This window comes from Thunnus thynnus, chromosome 14 (genome assembly GCF_963924715.1).
Source record: "Thunnus thynnus chromosome 14, fThuThy2.1, whole genome shotgun sequence".
Lineage (NCBI taxonomy): Eukaryota > Metazoa > Chordata > Actinopteri > Scombriformes > Scombridae > Thunnus > Thunnus thynnus.
This window is the reverse complement of record NC_089530.1, coordinates 9835114-9850726: the sequence shown is the minus strand read 5'-3', so window position 1 is coordinate 9850726 and position 15613 is coordinate 9835114. Positions and strand designations below refer to the sequence as shown.

Genomic DNA, 15613 nt, shown 5'->3' with positions numbered 1-15613 from the left:
ACTGAAATAAATAAGTCAAATTTATTTTCCACGGGTGAACATATTTATATATGCATATAATAAAGAAGGGGCTCCAAGACAGTCTAAATGTCCCCATCAAAAAACGAAAAAACATTTCAGGCTGCAACATTTTTATCATTAATAGAATTAAATTATGCCAGCCTTGCTTCACAAACATGGCAGTGAGAAGGAGAGAAATCTGATTACCCACCAGCTGCATATAAACGCAGGTTTTACAGTAACCTGGTTACTGCAGTGCATGTAAACGCATTCTCCGATTTCTTCCCGTAACCTGATTTCTCCCATTAACCGTGTTTCTAGTGTGCATGTACAGTAAATGTAATGACTGTATGTCAGGAAAACTGCAATTCCCACGCAATCCCTTTATGAACAGGAGTTGGATCAGCAGGACAGTCAGACATCAGTGCCTGAGAATCCTGCTCTTTTGACATCTCTGCTTTGATGTGGACCCCCTCCCTCTGTCCTCAAGTGTGGGTGGACTGTTGGGGCTTAGAGAGAGAGAGAGGGGTGGAGTGGTGAAGGATGAGAGAGCATGAGGAAGTTACCCATATGTAAGTGGGGGCTTTCCTGGAAGGACATCACTCTCTGTGTGTAACTGTAACTACGGCTGTAGCAGAGCACTGTGCCTTATCATCCTGCACAACGTCCACCTGAAACAATATTTGCACATGAGTGTTCAATTTAACATTTGGGTGACCCCTTCATCGCAGTTACAAAATACGCCGCAGCATGGTAGCTCAGGCCAACCCATAATGCAGCATGTGACTAAAGTGGTGGGGAGCATTTTGGAGCACAGAACAATTATCAAGGGAAGAAAATCTATTTCTCAGAAACAATCTGATGAGAGAAATGCAGTCACAATACAAAATGTCATATTCAATCATCATTATATCTTAATTAGCCTGCGAGGCCACAAATCTCTCAAAGTTCTGCCACTGTTTATATTAAAGAGCATTCAGAATAAGGAGGATGCAAACTGCTTATTTTGCATTTATGTTGTGCAAAGCAGTTTGTGGACTTGAGTTATGCACTGTGCTGGCCCTTTAAAACTCACATCAAGGTCTCATTGGAAGCAGACTCCCTGCTTGCTTGGTCGTCTGTAAATCTGCAAGCCTGTGTTTATAAATCCAAATAGATGAACCATGACACACATGGTTGGGTGCCGTTTGAATTTTATCGATTCTGCTTATAGATTGATTCCGGTTCTGAACGATTGCCAGTTTAAAATAAGTAAATTCAAAGTCTATTTAACTGAACATTTACAAAGTAAATACATAGAATAAAAAAAGTATGATCCAGTCAGTACATATATTTTCTTGTGGATGCTGTGGTATTCGCACACTTCTGTGAAAAAGAACTGAAAAGGGTAGCAGTAGGGTTCCTATTGTAGCAATCAGCTCAAGTTTTGTCATTCTATAAAGCATGAAGTGAAATTGAAATAAATTAATCATGTCTGTCAGTCACCACAGCCCTTAAGAACACTCCAGAAAAATAGGGCTATAGAAGAACATTGTGCTAGTTTTTCCTTGCTAGTGTATCCTTGCAATGAAACACGAAAAGTGCAAAATACATAGCGGCTGGTTGCTGTGTGTTCCACATGAAATACTAAGTAATGAAATACTAAAGCAGTGTTAGAAATGGTCCAAGCAATAGGGGCAAAATGCTAGAACTAAAGTGCATTCAGTGCACAACACCTAGCTGCAAACAAATAAGCAAAGTCAATACATAAAAACAGATTGTATGTTACGGTGTGTCGTGGCTAGGGATCCCTGGCTCTACTGTAGGTGCTAGCACTAGCTGAAGACACACTCAGGCTAGAAGACCACAAAACATCAAACACTGAACATTCTTTCAGATCAACGCCGTGCTGCCTTAAATGTCAAAATTTAATGTGTAACCTGACTTACAGCTAATTAGCTTCCCACATGCATTGCACTTTGCCTTGTCGTTTTCTTTAATAAACTGAAGCCACACTTTTGTCACACTAAACACATTAAAGCACATTAAACAGCATGTAGTCACACTTTTTACTGCGGTCCATCTTTCACTTTTGTTGTGTAGCCATGCATGCTCATATCTAAACAAATCGACATGCTGTTGCACTGATCCATGACATAAACAGGTCCTGACAGATAGCCACGTCCTTGCAGATATGTAGCCTTTGTTTGCAATAATAAAGGGTTATTGCACTTAGGAACCAATAAGCAGAACTGAAATTAATTTTTTTTTAATCGTCACCTGGTTCTTGGTCTAAGGATAACAGATGGGTAAGGCCAAAGCAAAAAGAGGAAAATTCTTTGTTGAATAGACTGAAGTTCTAAATTTTAATGTCACTTTAAAATAAATATAATACACTAACTTTACATGATCAAAAATCCCTATGGTCTGCAAGTAAATTGTGTTATAGTGCACTTTGTGCTGCTGCCATAATGCCTTTCCTGGCAACACAAGGCAAATTTAGCACACTGCACCACCATGACACCTGTCCACAGGAAAAACCACAGAGCTAACAAGAGCACATGACACAGGCCCATTTCTCTCAAAGTGAAGCATGGTGCAGAGAAAAACAACAAGATCTTCTGAAATGAATTCCTGAAACAAGGCGCTCTGGTCAGGCTGAACACTTAGCATGAGTTCAAGAGAGTGTGTGCCGTCTCCCAGACCAGATTGTGGTAAAGGGGAACAGTCACATGAATGTGATCCGTGCTTAGGCTCAGGCCCTAATTATATGGGAAAAGAGTGTGGTGTGACAGCTATGGCAGGGATTGCGGTTGTGTCCTAAGAGACTGCAGATGACCCTGCGGAGAGGGAAAAGAGGAGAAAGTGAGAAAACATAAAGCGCAGACATTAGAGGAGCATGGAAGAGTAGTGGTGAGAGCAGAGGAGAGGAGAGGAGAGGAGAGGAGAGGAGAGGAGAGGAAAGGAGAGGAGAGGAGAGGAGAGGAAAGGAGAGGAGAGGAGAGGAGAGGAAAGGAGAGGAGAAGAGAGGTGTGGAGTGGAGAGGAAAGGAAAGGAACGTGTAAAAATGCAAAAGACAGGAAAGGAAAAAAGTATGTGTATGTTTGTGTGCAATCCTGGGGGGGGGGGTATGTAACAGTGGAGTCAGACTGTCCTATGCATTGCTGCTGAGTAAGGCCGGGGGCTTACAGGAGGGATTTAAAGAGCCACAGCAACACCACAAAGCACCAGAGGGAGGGGGGTTGCCCAGCAGGGGCCAGAGGAGGGAGGGTGAGAGGGGAGAGGGGCAGGCTGGCTGGAGCGGCTACTCTGATCGGGATCCGTTTCCAGCCTGGGCCTTGGAATTCCTTTGTTCCTGTCACAGGTCTCCGTTTCCCCCTAGCCTTAATCCCAGCCTGCCTCACGCCCAGTAACACAGAGCAGGGCAGGTAACTCTGCCACAGGCATGCCTCTCTATTTACAGACCAGTCCCTCACATGGCAGCCACTCATATAAATAGTAATAGCTGTGGTTGTACCGTGAAGAAACAAGGTTGGTTAAGACAGGTTGTGTGTGTTTTCAGAGAACTGCTTTGATCTGTCACAGTAGAAGGCTGAATGGTTGACATGTATTGATACTCCCAACAATGGACATCCAACACACAAGTAACAGTTTACATGTTGGTGCATTTTGCTCGCTCACATTTTGGCTGAACGGTTTCGCCTAATTTGATAACTGCTCCAGCGTGGGGCTGTAGGCCTTCAAAGGGCCAGAGAAGCCAAGCAAAGTTAAATCTATGACAGGGCAGGGCAAAAAGTTAACCGTCTCCCTTTTAGTGTCTACACATCCTCCGCATTCTTCATTGGGAGGGAGATGGTCATTCGTAAACACATTCTCCAACAGTAAAGCTATCCAGCAACACTTGTGCTTTTCCCGCAATGGCTGTGGCCAGGCTGCCTTAAGCCCCCTTCATAGGGCTGCCAAGAGGAGTCAGTGGTACACTGTGCAGCACTCGCAAAGCCCTCTCCCACGGCTATTAGTGACCATTCATCTGGGGAGCCTGGGAAAATGCCTCTCCAGCCTGCTGTGGCCATGGGGAAACAGGCTGGCAGGTGTTCCCTCCCCCTAAGCCCTGGCACCTGTGCAGGGAGAGGAAGAGGGACCCAGTTCTGCCATGGGCTAAAAAGGTACCACTAGGCTTTGCCAGGGCTACTCTACCTCTTCTCACTGATAGGAAGACTCTCAAACACAAGACTAACCTATAGAAAGGCGCTCTGCCTCACATAGAGAGATCAATGTGCCTCTATCAATACTAATAGTAGACAAAAGACATCTGGTAATGAGCTTTGGCAGTTTGAAATGGCATGTTAACTAAATCCGTGTAAAATGGGACTTCTCAGTTTACACTCGACATATACACACAAATACATACACCATTACAAACTACAAAATCAATTTCCCCTGGAGGTGCTAACCTTAGACCCAGTGAAAATCAAGATAGCACATAAGTCAACAGTGTGGGTAAACAAAATCTAATCTGATGCAAAAAGTGAAAGTATGTTGGTGAAGCCCGGAAAACAATCTCTTGGAGAGTCTGTACAGCAAGCAAGCTGTCCAAGAGTGCCATGTCTGATATAAATAGGTTTTCTACAGAGCAGTGGCATCTGCACAAAGGTAACTGTGACACTCTTACTGTCATACAGAATAACCACCAGTTTCCTCACTCAAATATCATATCAAATGACAAAAATGTATTCCTCAAAGCACAGAGAACCTATTATCCACTCATTTTCAATCTGTAATTACTCTGAGAAATGTGGGTGTGTTCAACACGGTCTACCAGGGAGAATGCGAGAGGCCTCTCCCAAACTCCCCTTTCCCTGGGCTTCTAAAGTCTAGCATGTCCATTCCGCTTGTCCAGAGCCAAAATGTTTGGTGGGAAAAGTTCCCTCTGTTCATCTCTCTAAAAACATAAATAAATCACATCACTATGAGCTAATCATGAAGTCTCAAGTAGCCTGGGTAAAAAAAAAAAAGGAAAATGAGGGGAATGGTGGGGGTTGACAGTTGGAAATTGGCCTCTGCAGCTGAGATTTGAAGAAATGGCTTGGATTTATGTTGGCAGAAGACATGGGATAAGCTCCTTTCTGACATATTCACTGGGTGCTATACTCACACATATACACCCAACACAGCATATAGCACATACATAAATACAATAACCCATAGAGATAACTCAGATACAAACACTTGCACTGAAGGGCCTTGGAATGTTAAAAGCTGTTGATGGCTCATTTGAAGTGCCAACAGCTGAGGCTGTTACGCTGTCCTTATTGCTGTCTGTTGGCGGAAGCCCCTGCGATTTCACACTGGCACCAGCTCAAACACCGCCTCATACAAGACTCATAGTCCCCCTCCCACACCATCCCACACATAGCACCACACTCCATCTGCCTATTCTTGGCCCAGACATCAGTGCAGCCCCGCCCGACACCTTTTCCTATATGCAACAACACACATGTGCACATGTTCCAGCACATCCACATGACTCACTCCAGGATACCCCGCTTAATTCTGCTCTTAAATAAGATAATGCTGCACACAGAGACACATGGATGCAAATAGGTCAAACAGATACACGCAGAAAACCAACTTCCACTCCCTGCTACAGACAGTCTGAAAGTCCTGTGAAGATTAGCAGGTTAGCGTTTGACCTGCCTGCAAAATAGACGACCCCTATACTTAATACCCGCCCTGAGGTTTGCTGGGCTTCCCTCCCTAAGCCTATAGTCTGTCCTCCCCTTTTATTGGCTCCTGCCTGCCTGCTCACTTCTCATAGTCACAGTCTCCACCTTTACTGTTCTGCCGCCTCCCGCGCATGGGACAATGAAAAGACCAAGAATCTCATTACACTCACTTAAGACCTATAATAGGACTAGAGCACATGAACTGTGCAGGCCTGTTTGAGGCACTGTACCTTTTCATGTTCTGAGAGGGGAAAATTCTCCGATATGGTATGGAGTCATGTTCCACTGGTTACATTCTTCTTGGCAAAGCTGCAAGGAGCTTAATCATTTTTACATGCATATTTCACTGCTGAAATACTGATAGTCCCCTTGTTCACACAGTGGAGTGAGTGCGTGCGCGTAAGTGTGTGTGTGTGGAACCTCAGTCTGTGATCTCCATCATTAGAGATGTCTGTCTCTCCTCAGTCTGTCATGGGGAATATGAGTCAGGCTCTTCAGAAACTTTACACTGTCAGCCTGTTCACACCTAGCCCAGGGGGAGGATACAGTATATCTCTCCAACACACTGTCGCTCCTTCTGATTCTCACTGGTTCTGACGTGTGTGTGTGTGTGTGTGTGAGTGCCTGTGTGCTCCCATACATGCACACATGCATGCAAATCCACATTAACCAGTATACCTACAGATATTTACTGCCTGTATACCAACAAAATGCCAAAAGTTGAGTAACGTACACCCTTCTACAAAAGCAAACGCATACACAGATGCGTGCACACAAATGAATATACAGTTTTAGTGGGGGAGAGGACTAAACTAGTGGGGAGTCGCGTGAGAGGCAGAGCTACAGCCACAGGACAAACTTTATGGGGCCGACTGCCCTGTAATCCCACTCTCACAGTCAGGCCTGCCCTGCTGAGTGAGCCCAGTTTAACTGCTACCTGTGACAAACCTGTCTGCCTTACAACACGCAGCTGGGGGTTCCTCTGAAGCTAGGCTTACAGTGCTTCAAAGGCATGTGTGTGGGTGGCTGGGGGAATGTGCTCACATTGGATAAACAGGGATGAATTGAATTGGCTTATTCACATTGACACATAATTTATATATTTCTCACTCTGTGTGTATATGGTTGTATGTATACTGTGTATGTGTCAGGGCAACTGTCTTTGGTGTCATCCGGTTAACTACATCTACAGATAAACACAGGTGTGCCAACACCATACTAAACAGAAGGGTAACAAACATTAGCCATTTTAATGGATTTATGTTTTCATGTACATATATGGCTGAGACATGCCAAGTTAAACAGTGCAACATAAGAACTCCTATCAGCTCTTGCCTCCACAGGTCACACCCTGGGCGTAGAAAGCCACCATGTCCCAACTAGTTCTGTTGAATTTCCACCCACACTCAACTAAAAAAGGTAGCCATGAAATATTTTTTAGAATGTTTTGCAACTCCATTCCCACCTAAATGGCCCACCTCCATGCGCAGAGCCATATCTCTGCACTCTGAGATCCAAGTGAATAAATAATGGTTTTGAGTTCATAGCCAAAGTAAACCCTCTCACTTATTCAATAGTTGATGATAGACACACCTAAGACAAGGAAAGGGAAGACAAAGATGACTAAATTCCAGAGGAATGAGCAACAGTGAAATCAAAACAATATAAATAGAACTTTTGCTCATTATCGTGAAACGATTAAAACAAATGCTCTAAGTAAACACATAAAGAAGCCAATGATATGAACAATAATGGGTTGTAAAGCAATAAATCATAAACACAGGCTATTTGGCTGTACTGCAGTGTAATGAGGGTCACAAGATGGTGTGTTACCTTTCACAACAAAGGCTGAAGCAGGTGCCAGCTCCTTTTTCTGTTTGGGCTGTCTTCTATTGTGGAGGAACTCTGTGTACTGCTTAACCCTTTGGTCCACAGAATCTCGAACCAGAGTTGTAACATCCTATAAACAACATGAAGATAATTCAAAATGGCAACATGTTATGGAACTACTGAGACATAGTAGGTTGTGATTGCTCTTTCAAAGTAAAGATTAGAGCACAGTCAAACAACAGGACAGTAACGGTTTCCAGTGGAAGGCCAGCAAGGCAACTCCACAGGTGGCTAGGTGAAGAGATGGGAACAGTTAACATTCTGCAACAATGAAAACCCCCAGGAAGAAAAGACAGAGGGCTCAAAGTCATTTTAGATTCCACGCTGTTGCTTTCTTTTGAAAAGGCCCCCAGCAGAACAGAAGCCATATATTCACTCGCACACTTATTCACACGCATGCCCTTCTCACTGTGTCTGTACCTCGATGTGGTTCGTAGTAAACCAGCTGGTGTCCTCTTGGCCGCCCAGGGGCAGAACGTGGAGATCCACCAGCACAGCAAAGTTCCCACACTGTAACACAAAGAGGAAGGACAGCCACAGGTTGCTGAGGGGCATTGAGCTCACAGACAACAAAGGAAATCAGAGTGTGGGTGATTGACAGCGAGACAAACCACAACGACCCCCTATGTCCTCAAACATCACCCCAGGCCTCTCACAGCAGTCCCCTCCCTCCTGTTTCTCTGTCTAGCCATCTCACTACCAATCTCCTCACAAAAAAACTACGGTCCTGTCTGTCTCCTCATATTTCCCCTCTCACAGCGTAAAAAGTATCTTCCTGTTCTATAAGTTTTGCTATACAGTCATTGTCTCAGGTCACAATAGGCTGCACATAAAGCCTTAAGATGTACCATATGAATGAGGATTATCCTAAACTGTAGCAAAGTGGTGATAAAACTCCACAGATCTAACCTAAAGCACTCCGTGTTTCTGCACTTTTGCACTACAACTTCTGAGTGCTGTAGAAAGCTAAGTACAGGGCTGCAGAGTGGATTCCTGAAGCAATACGTCATTGTGTCAATGACAATAAGCTACAAGGGACAGGGAGGCCAGAAACGCCGCGGCTGGTTAAGTTGCTGTTACATCTTTCTCAAGCCAGCCTGATTATGGTTTACACATGAGTGCAAAAGCTGCCCACTGCAGAGAGCAAATGGATGTGGGTCTCGTGTGAACTTCGCCTCTCCCTGGACGAGGAAGTAATGGATGGACTGAGACCACCCACAACATGACAAAGAGGAGCAACAAGTACTGCCCTAAAATCCAAAGTGATGATGATGCACTAGAAAGCATTGAACTGAACAGGGCAGCAAAAACATAGAGTCATATAAAGACAAAACCAGGCACAGATTTTAGGCACACAGTGTATAACTGGAAAAGACTGTGTACAGAAGAGGTTACTCATTTAGTAACAGGGAATACTAATGCACACTAAAAGCTTTGTAGTGAGCCAGGCTTGTCCCCTGGGCTGAAGAATCACAGACAGGATGACTAAACTCTACAACTCAGACTTGAGGGATCTTCCTATGGCCTTGTTCTCAGGATGATGTGAGAAAATGAATTAACAGGGTGTGTAGGGGAAGGCCCCTGCCACTTAGGTCCTAATTCTGGACACAAGCCTGCACTCCACAACTCCAAACTCTGTCCAGTTTTCCCCTCCTTTTCTTTAAAATGAACTAGGTTAGCTCCTTCCTCAAAGAGGGAAACTGAGACTTTCACTCGCAGTTCAAAAGTGAGGTTAGAATCTTTTGTCAAGAGACATTAAAAGGCTAAATACCAGAAATTTGGTTCTTCAAATCAAATCAAAGTGCCAATATTTTTCATATTTTTTTCCCCATGAGCGCTTTTCCTTTTTAGTTGTCTCTGTAGAAGCCGCTTTACTTCTGCTTGCAGGTCAACTAGAGGAGAGGGCGCCCCCATATGACTAATAGGTGAATTTTTCTGGTAGTGCTTAATATCAACTGTCTTCTGGCACTTTGCTTCTGCAAAGTGTGAAGTTCTAAAGCCCTAAAGTGCACCAACCTGTACTAAAGTGTGTCATCATTAGTGTTGCCAAGACTGATGCAAGATTACTGTAGATTTAAGTTTCTTATAAAGACAGATAATTAATCTGTAATCCTCTGACTCAGAACATTAAAGAATACCAAAATCCAAACACCGAGATGTGGTAGCCACAAATGAGAAATTGTGAAACACTAAATAGTCTCTGTGCAAACACATTATTTTGCAAAGATACACAAAAGTTGTTCAACAAAAACAAGCTTTCACAAAGACAAGAATACCGTGGACCAGAACAGAGCCACCTTTATGTGCCAGCTCTTCTTGTATAAAATGTGTGCATGTTTCCTGTCAGTATGAGCTCTTCCCTACAGATCAGTATTCTCTCCATCCCCTGCCTTTTGTCTCGCGGCGGTCCACGGATGACTGGTGGCCTCAGCTGACTGCCTCCAACAATTACCAGTGCGTGGGAAAGCCTGGCAACCGAGGGTCAGACCTTGTCAATCAAAACAGAGGGACAGACAAGTGGCCGAGTCCCATAGTGGTTTCTTGAGCTGGACTTGACACACGTTGGACTGGTTTTTATAGCCTGCCTTTAGTTTCTGTCTTTCGAGACCTAAGAACGACTTCACAGATGAGTGTAGAAACTCTGTTTTTATACACCAGTTTCCAGTTTATCAGGTATGACCCTGCAATAAATCATGTGAAACTTGTGTTCCGTTTTTGTTCACACTGTGTCAGAGAGATGTTAATTGTAATGTTACGGTCATAGTTAATGGTGCCGCAATGGACTGCATTATATTATAAAAGGTGTTTCTAATATTCTGTCCCCCTCATGCATGTAAATACTGACTGGGACGACAAGATCAATCTTCTAGGATGCATGGCTTAAAATTAGTTAATTTGATCAATATCTTGGAAGGAAGAGAGCAGTACAGGGTTTAGAGTGCAGTCTTTATGGAGAGGCACAGCAGGGTGAATCCCCTAAAGTGGTTTCTGAGCTTCTGATTGAGTCTGTGTTTTGGGCTGAAAGCCAGACATCTAGCAAGCCTTAGACTAACTTCTTTTTATCACATTAGAGCGGCAGACAAGGCTCGACTGAGAACTGGACATTAATGATAAACATTGGTCTGCCCCTCACACAAAAACAGCATGTGATTCGTGGGGTTTCTCAGAAATGGGGGATGTTAGGAATGCAAACTAATGCAATCACACTAATGAGAAAACAATTAATTTGCCCAGCAAAACTGGAGGTTTAACAGAGGGCCCAAAATTCCCCATAAAGTGTCAATGTTTGAGTCCAGGCTGCAATGTCTAGGTGCGGCTAGCACAGCTGTTACAAAGGATATTTGTGTTGAATGTGGCAGATAGTGTCAGACGAGATGAAGAAGGACAAAAAAGGGTCAGAATCTAATTTTACACAAAGGATCTGACTACAATCACATCATGTGGCCTAAATTTGTCAACTCCAAGCACAAAGAGTGACCAGTGGATCGCTAAGGTGAACTCTGCCATGAACTATGACCTCCATGTCCCCCCTGCCCCCCCCCCAAAGCCCGGCTATAGCCCCTCTTTAGAGAGATCTCTGCAAGTAGCATAAGACTTTGAGGATGCAGTAATACCGACCACAAGGACCTTGTCTTCTTGAGTAAAGCTGGAATCTATTCTCAATCAGTCTGGAACACCATTAAAAAAGTCAGTATGCTCGTTAAAACAGCCCTCTCAGCAAATACTACCACATGCCTTTCTCTACTGTATCATAAGCAAGGCCCTGAAGAATTCTATTAACCTGACATATTCATTTATCAAATTCATGTACTTTGCTTTGACACATTTAAGGCAATACTGAGCAACTGTTACCGTTGTTGGAAAGAAGGGTTTGATAAAGGGCCAAGTTCTAGAGGAAGTTACTCTTTTCATACGTACTAAAATGGGCCAGCAGTGTTTTGTTCTCTGTCTTGCACAGGCTTTTTAGAGTTATGAACAGAGGCCGAGGGCTGAATAAGAAGCAGCAAGGAGTGCTACTTAATACCAAATCCTTTATTGTGCCATCTTTTGTGTGCTGTCACACAGTGAATGAATAGGACTCTTCCTGCAGGCTAAGCTCAACTTCTTCTATCCTAATTCTCCCCACTGGCAATCTGATAACCTGCAGAAAAAAAAGGGTTAGGCAAAGACAAAAACTAAATAAACATTTGAGACATAAGCTGCCCACCGTCCACAGCACAACATGAGACAACTCCATTATACTTTCTGTCTGTAAACAAACAAATCCTGCCTCAAACTCCCTGACTGCTCCTTTCCCTTTTCTGGTCTTCAAGGGCTCTGGTCTATATCACTCTCAGTTCCCAAAACACTCTCTACCTTCCCTTATCTCTCTCCCAGACCCGGCTCTCCATCCTCCCGCCTGTGCTGCTCCAAGTTGGGCACAGGGCCCAAACTCTATGAGCAGCTTCACCCGCCTCCCCACCTCGCTGCCCTTTGCCATTGCTATCGCACCGTATAAGAACCAGACCTTCTCGGACTGCACTTAGCTCAGAGGCTAACACTAACCAGCCACAGATGTTTACATTGGGAGAGAAGGGGCAGCAGATGCGGTCTCACTCAATAAAACTTGCATCTCTCCCACTCTCCCTTTGTGTCTCTCTTTTTAGGACTTTCTCTCTCTTTCTGCAGTCTGCAAAGAACCCAGGGGAGCTCTTTAGATCTGTGGGTGTGACAACTTTGCTCTCAGGCTTTATTTGCCTCATTCCCAGCTCTTTCTCTGCTGTGAGTTACCTGGGTTTCCCCTTACGGAAAAAAAAGAGAAAATTCTCTATTCCGATTTTTCAGACTGCCAGATACTTAGCAGTGAGGCTTGAGACTTGATGATTACTGAGGTGACTGTTATTTACAGATAGTGTGTGGAAGTGTGTTCTGTGCAAAGCTCCCTTCATTCAGGTGAATGTTAGCACACCTGAGTCCTCTATTTGATGATAAAAAGAGACACAACCCAGCAGTGGAATTCCAGCAGCAAGAACAGACAGGAATATCTCCAGGTAACACTCAGCAAACAAAACTCAGGCAGACACATCCTTGAGAAATTGGTAGATAGACAGAAATAGCAGTTTGGCCTCATTAAGAAATTTGATTTTTGTTTGGCAATGTAAGACAATGCTGAGATGAAAGGGTTTTTTTTTAAAACCCATGTTTTAAACCCTCCTTTTCTGAGAGATTCCCCATGTTGGAAAGTGTCAAAATGTTTCTAATCAGACTGCAATGATTTTGTACAGAGGCATGATGTGTGGTCTGATATGAGCTCATCTACAGAGTGACAACATTAAACAGCACATAAACCTCTGACATTAAACTGCTCTGTGGTACCTCAAACTTTTTATTCTTAAAAAACACTTTGGTCTCTGTCTCGACCTACTACATTAGATGGTTAGAAGTCAGCAGTGCATATTGCTAATAGAAGGCAGATTGCAAGGCTCTGGAGCGGTAATGTCCTGGCAGACAGCAATCGCTTCAGTGGATTGGTGTTTTAGCCTGCAGGCCCTTTTCAGGAGGTCTGAGAAGTGGCAGGTCACTATATAGTCTAAGCCTATTTAAGAGGGAGCATACCAGCACCTCCTGCAGCTCCGCAGACCAGGGAGGGAGCCGCTTTGAAAACATTTGAGGAGAAAGGATCGTAAAACACACTGCTGAACAGCTTACTAAACATGGCATGGTGAATCCAAGAACATAACTCGTAATTACTTCAATAATCCTTGCACTGTGCAACTGGCAAACACTGTTTGCAACATGCCTTTGTGAAAACAATGATTCATTCATTAAAAAACATGGCGGTAGTGGTGTTTGTTTTGCGAAAGAGGAGCCCAGTGCAGCGCCTTGAATGCTATTGTTTGACCTGATCCTTTCTAACATACTTGTTTGTGGTTAGTTGGTTAAGCATGGTAGAGGCTCTGTGCATTTTCTCAGGCAGAGTAACACAACAGTATCATTATGTGCCCAGTGGGAAGGAACCTTTCGTGAACCTCCAGGGTTTTACTCTCCCACAACCAGCTAAGGGGGGTGGTGGGGTGGCCTGTATGCAGGCATGCATATGAAACAAATAAAGGGAGCCAATGCAATATCTGGTCAACTAGGCACACATGGCATTATGGAGGATGTGAGAGATCAGTGCAAATTTCTGAAGCCCTCATTCAAAACTCTCAATAAATGAAACATCAACAAAAGAGAGATCAGCGGCTTTCCCTGCACTTAACAAAAACATCTGATGTGCATTATTCCTGACAGAGCATCAGACTGAGGATGAACAGCTTGGCTTTTTAATAGAATGAGTTTCCTCTGTCCTGTATCACTGCGTCCATTAACAAACGGCTCTCAGGGAGGCAGTCCGTTTTGAGATTTGCAAAAGGTAACCAGGAACTGTTCTGAAGGATGAGCAACAACATCAGACAGTTGAAATATGTATCTTTACTTCCCTCTAGTGGCCAAAGAATTATCTACTGGTGAAGGGCAAACTCATTAAAAAGGCAACATAAAAGGCATTGCAACAGAATATTAATACTGTGTTCATTCTATAAATGTCAGAAAAGCAAAAATATATCCCCGTGTTGCTTTATAAAACTTAGGAACAGCTTCCCACTGCTGAACAACAGCTTTTCGGTGGTTTAACATAGACCATAATAACTAAAGCTGTTTGCTGGAAGTTGTGTCTGTAGTAGGTTCCACTGTTTGGCAATGACGCGAACATAGTCGTTTTATCATGAAAGCTGGCAATAAAAACTGAAAGGCTTTAATCAAATGCAGATTTGTTTTATTCTTTAGTACCTTGTGTGCACTTTATGTGGGAAAACATTTCACTTCTGGGAAGAAATGACAGTAAGAATGAGGCTTTGTGGTCAGTGAGAAGCAAAAGCAGAACCCAAAAGCTCCTTTGCTTAAAAACAATAGATTTTCCAATATCTAACATACAGTAAGTAAATGTTCACAAGATACTAAAGAATATGATTGTGTTTAGATGATGACCTTTTACTTTTAGTCACCAGTTCTTTCATGATCGGACCTTAGATCTTACTTTGTTAAATTTGTTTATGCCAAACTGGGCACACACAATCATAAATAAGTTATAAACTTTTACTTAGTACCAGTTAACATGGGTACAACATGAAATAGTTAGAAAGGTTTGCTTTGCTGACAAAGGCTCTGAGCAAATGTAATTCTGAGCAAATGCAAATGAAAATGAAATTCAAAAATCCAAAAGCGTGCCGGTTATATTTGTGATTCATCTGTATACAATATTTCAAATACTGTTTGTATATACTGTTACACAAACACACACACACACATATATATACATACATACATACATACATACATATGTACTTTGTGTAATTATTCATGTTTCAACTGTACACTTACTTCTAACATCCATGGACAATTATACACTTTGCCATAGAAATATCCACCTGACTTGCACTAATGTACAGTGTATTATAGCATATTAACATCATTGAACAGTGTATACTCAGCACACAGTATATTATTGTTATGGTTATATCTCTATCTCTAGTCTCTATTCTATGTTTATTTATTCTTTAAATTTGTCTATTTAGTTATTGTATATAATTTACCCTTAGTTGTACACTGTATTTGTTTCCTTTACCTACCTCATTGTTTTTGTATTTTGATTTATGTCAACTGGCTGCTGTGACACTTTCATTTCTCTTTGGGATTAATTAAATACTCTAAGTAATCTATCTGAACTTAACAGTTATACAGAACTTGCCCAAAACATTTTGAACAGAGAAATACATAAAATATAACTGTTGAGTTAAACATAAACACTTCTTGTAATGGCTTGAAAATTAAAGATTTCTTTGAAATTATTGTCAGCTTTTTTGCATGTCCTTTATGAATGTTATGTAGGCTTTATACTGTATTTTCAGTCACTGCTTCATTTAAATGGTAGGCTCACAAAAAAGGTCAACCTTTTTAAAATTGTTTCGTTTTTAAGAAGTTGCTGCACACAAATGTTGAAC

General features: G+C 42.7%; 1 protein-coding gene across 1 annotated transcript in view; it reads right to left on the bottom strand.

The window, feature by feature from the left end:
• slx4ip (SLX4 interacting protein) overlaps positions 1–15613 on the bottom strand; it is a 34860-nt gene that overhangs the window by 18413 nt on the left and 834 nt on the right. Inside the window, exons 3-4 of the mRNA XM_067609719.1 lie at positions 8016–8105; positions 7539–7665 (exon numbers count right to left, since the gene is read on the bottom strand). Of these exons, the coding sequence (XP_067465820.1) occupies positions 7539–7665; positions 8016–8105 (217 nt within the window). The remainder of the gene's footprint in view (positions 1–7538; positions 7666–8015; positions 8106–15613) is intronic.